Genomic DNA, 4,521 nt, shown 5'->3' on the forward strand with positions numbered 1-4,521 from the left:
TTTTTTTTTTTTTTTCTTTTTTTACGGAGTCTCACTCTGTCACCCAGCCTGTAGTGCAGTGGCGCGATTTCGGCTCACTGCAACCTCTGCTGCCCGGGTGCAAGCGATTCGCCTGCCTCAGCCTCCTGGGTAGCTGGGATTACAGGCGCCTGTCATCGCGCCCGGCTAATTTTTGTATTTTTAGTAGAGATCGGGTGTCACCGTGTTGGGCAGGATGGTCTCAGTATCCTGACCTCGTGATCCCCCTGCCTGGGATTACAGGCGTCAGCCACCGCGCCCAGCCCAAGTGCTTTTTTTTTTTTTTTTTAATGGAGCTCTTCGAAGCCTCTTCCTTGTAATTTCAAGGAACTATGAAATGGGACTATTATTAATTTCGTTTGACGATGGGACTATTATTAACTTCGTTTCGCAGAGGAAACTGGGGCACAGAGAGGTTAGATAACTGGCCTAAAATCACACAGCCAGTGCTCGAATAAGCAGGATCTGACTCCGCAGCGCCCCCCAGCGCTCTCCATGCTGCCAGGTCTCCCCCTCCGAGAAACGGGGTGACAGGACTCCCTTTTACAAAAGAGCCAAAGGGAGGCTGACTGAGCGGTGCAGAGCCAGTGCTGGAGACCCGGGACTGTCCCTCAGGACCTTTCCCTCTCACTGAGGCGACTCTCACCTACTTCCCCGGAAAATGTGGGGGGCACTGGGTAGAGAAACGAGAGGAATTTGAGAAGGAACTGAGTCAGGGCGGGTGGCCACGGGGTGTTGCGGCCGCGATGAATAACCCGGAAAGCGCTTGAGACCGCGGGAGGCCTGGAATGAGTAACAACTCCGGGATACTCCCAACGCGCAGCTGGAAAGGGATGTCCGGGAAGGCCCGGAGGTCTGGGACCCGGCCTAGGGACTGGGCTACAATCTCGGGGCGGAGTCTGGGGCGGGGAGAGAGTGTCGGGGAGGAGCCAGAGGGCGGGGCTGGAACCTCAAGGAAGAGCTCGGGGACAGGTTATAGCCCCGAAGATAAGCTAGGGGCGGGGCTACAACCTCGAGGCGGAGCCAGAGGGCGGGGTTATAACCTCGAGGAGTAACTAGAGGGCGGAGTTATAACCTCGGGGAGGAGCTGGAAGGCGGGACTAGAATCTTAAGGGATAGGATTATAACATCGGGGAGGAGCTAGAGGGCGGGGCTGGAACATCAATGAGGAGCTAGGGGCGGGGTTATAAGCTTGAGGAGGAGCTACGGGGCTGGGTTAGGACCTCAAGGGGCCAAGGGGCGGGGTTACGACCTCGGGGGAGGAGTACAGGGTGGGGCTGAAACCTCAAGGAGGGACTGGGGCGGAGTTATGACCTCAGGGAAGAACTAGGGGCGGGGAGAGCCTCGGGGAAAGCTAAAGGGCGAAATTAGAACCTCAAGGAGGAGCTAGAGGGCAGGACTAGAGCCTCGAGGAGGAGCTAGGGACGGGGTTATGGCATCGGGGAGGAGCCAGGGGGCGAGAAGATTAGGTCAGGAAGAGCTAGAGGGCGGGGCTAGAACCTCGAGGAGGAGTCTGGGGCGGGGCCAAAACCTAGTTGGCGAGCTGGAGGGCGGAGACAGAACTTCGCGGGAAACTAGAGTATCTGACGATAGAAACTCGGCCGGGGCTACAATTTGGGAATAAACTAGTGGGCGGGGAGAGGCTCTGGAGCCGGGTAGAACCGAGGGGAGTGAGTGGAGGGATAGTTCCATTAGGGCACTAGGAGTGGCGGTATAACATAAAGATAGACAGGGGTGGGGCGAGGCTAGAACTCCGCTAGTGGAACTGGAGAGGCGTGATCGACCGAGGCCCGGCGCGGTGAGAAGGGCCTAATGGGAGCAGGAATAGAACGTACTGATAGAGAGGGCGGGGATAGGACTGTCAGGATATACGCCTCACGAGGACAGAATGAAAGGAAAAACGGGCCAGGACAGGACTTTGGGAAAGGACTTGTGGGCAGGGATAGAACGTTCAGTTAGGGGGATGGAGGTAGAACGTGGACAAAGGACAGACTGGAAGTACCGCCGGCCGGAACCCAGCAGAACATGGAACACGAATCAGAATGGACGGGGCCTAGAGACTTGGTGTTGGTATTGGGACATGCAGGGGCGAGCGGGGGATCTTGGAGCTAAGCGCAGTTAACCTCTCCTCTCCTCTCCCTCCTTCCCCCAGCCTCTTGGGGCCTGCGGTGCATGCAGTGTAAGAGCAACGGGGACTGCCGGGTGGAAGAGTGTGCCCTAGGACAGGACCTCTGCAGGACCACGATCGTACGCGTGTGGGAAGGTGAGCTTCCCTCCCCACACACACCCCTCCAGCGCCGCATGGAACGCGAGTGATTGAGAAACCTTCCTCACCCATAACTGGGAAATGCAAACTAAAAACAAACAAACAAACAAGGAGAGCCCATTTCACACCCACCAGACTGGCAAGCCTTTAAAAATCTGACAATACCCGGGTTAGTAAGGATGTGGAGTTGCAGACCGTGTCTGTGGTGGGGGAGTAAATTGGCACATCAACCACCTAGAGCGATTTGGCAATATCTAGTCCAGATGAAGATTAGCATATGCTACAGCTCAACTCCTTCGCATGCAGAAATGCCAAAGAACCTTGGCCACATATACGCAGGGACACATGTATAAGAATGTTCTTAGCAGCAATGTTTGTGACATGGAAAATTGGAAACAAGCCAGGCACTGGCTCACACCTGTATTCCCAGCACTTTGGGAGGCAGAGGCAGATGAATTGCTTGAGGTCAGGAGTTCAAGACCAACCTGGCCAACATGGTGAAACACCCGTCTCTACAGAAAAAAAAAAAAGGAAAAATTAGCCGGGTGTGGTGGCACGCACTTGTAATCTCAGCTACTCGGGAGGCTGAGACAGGAGAATTGCTTGAACCTGGGAGGCGGAGGTCGCAGTGAGCTGAGATCATGCTACTGCACTCCGGCCTGGGCAACAGAGCGAGACCCTGTCAAAAAAATGAATGAAAGAGAGAAAGGTGGGCCGGGCGTGGTGGCTCATGCCTGTAATCCCAGCACTTTGGGAGGCTGAGGCAGGTGGATTACCCGAGGTCAGGAGTTCAGGACCAGCCTGGCCAACATGGTGAAACCCTGTCTCTACTAAAAAATACAAAAATTAGCCAGGTGTGGTGTTGGGCACCAGTTATCCCAGCTACTCAAGAGGCTGAGGCAGGAGAATTGCTAGAACCCGGGAGGCGGAGGTTACAGTGAGCTGAGATCATGCCATTGCACTCTAGCCTGGGTGACAAGAGCGAAACTCCATCTCAAGAAAAAAAGAAACAAAGAGAGAGAGAGTGAGAAAGAAAGAGGAAGGGAAGGGAAGAAAGGAAAGAAAGAGGAAGGAAGGGAGGAAGGGAGGGAGAGAGGAGGAAGGAAGGAAGCAAGGGGAGAAAGAAAGAAAAGAAGAAAATGGAAATGACTTTAAGTCAGTCAGCAAGTCAGCAGCAGAAGACAAACACTGTGGTAATAATTACATAATGGGGCCAGGCGTGGTGGCTCACGCCTGTAATCCCAGCACTTTAGGAGGCTGAGGTGGATGGATCACGAGGTCAGGAGATCGAGACCGTCCTGGTTAACACGGTGAAACCCCGTCTCTACTAAAAATACAAAAAAAATTAGCCGGGTGTGGTGGCGGGTGCCTGTAGTCCCAGCTACTTGGAAGGCTGAGGCAGGAGAATGGTGTGAACCCGGGAGACAGAGCTTGCAGTGAGCCTAGATAGTGCCACTGCACTCCAGCCTGGGTGACAGAGCCAGACTCCGTCTCAAAAAAAAAAAAAAAAAAAATTACATAATGGAGCACTCTGCCGCAGTTTAAAGAAGGAAATAGAGCTGCAGATACCAATGTGGACACATCTTAGAAACCTAAGATTGAGAGGTAAAAAAATGTTGCAGAATGTGATACGTTTTTATATAAGCTTTAAGAACACATGAAACAATAGTATATGAAACCAAACATGGTGGCTCACATTTGTACCCCTAGCTACTCGGAAGGCTAAGGCAGAAGGATTCCTTGAACCCAGAAGTTCAAGGTTGCAGTGAACTATGATTGCCCCAGCTGGGACAACAGAGACCTGTTTCTAAAAAATAAATACATAAATACAAAAATAAATAAAATAAAGTTCTATTAGAGGCATCTCACTATAGAGATCACTAAGCTGAGGGTGTGGGGGAAGGACAGATGGATCCAGAAAGTCCCAGTGGTAGTGCTGTCACTACAAGAGCAGGAGTGGGGCACAGTGGCTCACACCTGTAATTCCAGCACTTTGGGAGGCCAAGGTGGGAGGATCACTTGAGGCCAGGAGTTCAGATCAGCCTGGGCGACATAGTGAGATGCTATCTCTATAAGAAATTTAAAAATCAGCAGAGCGTGGTGATGTAAGCCTGTGGTCCCAGCTACTCGCAAGGCTGAGGAGGCAGGATTGCTTGAGCCTGGGAAGTCAAGGTTGCAGTGAGCTATGATTGCACCACTGCACTCCAGCCTGAGTGACAGAGTGATACCCTGTCTCT

General features: G+C 52.8%; 2 protein-coding genes across 5 annotated transcripts in view; one reads left to right on the top strand and one right to left on the bottom strand.

Moving 5' to 3' along the window:
- Positions 1-4,521, bottom strand: part of LOC111525246 — a 37,924-nt gene that overhangs the window by 31,800 nt on the left and 1,603 nt on the right. The window lies entirely within an intron of this gene.
- PLAUR (plasminogen activator, urokinase receptor) overlaps positions 1-4,521 on the top strand; it is a 25,611-nt gene that overhangs the window by 608 nt on the left and 20,482 nt on the right. For both annotated transcript variants that reach the window (XM_023190564.2, XM_023190563.3), the window contains exon 2: positions 2,171-2,281. In XM_023190564.2, coding sequence (XP_023046332.1) covers positions 2,171-2,281 — 111 coding nt within the window. The remainder of the gene's footprint in view (positions 1-2,170; positions 2,282-4,521) is intronic.

Source organism: Piliocolobus tephrosceles, chromosome 21 (assembly GCF_002776525.5).
Source record: "Piliocolobus tephrosceles isolate RC106 chromosome 21, ASM277652v3, whole genome shotgun sequence".
In the NCBI taxonomy this organism is placed as follows: Eukaryota; Metazoa; Chordata; class Mammalia; order Primates; family Cercopithecidae; genus Piliocolobus; species Piliocolobus tephrosceles.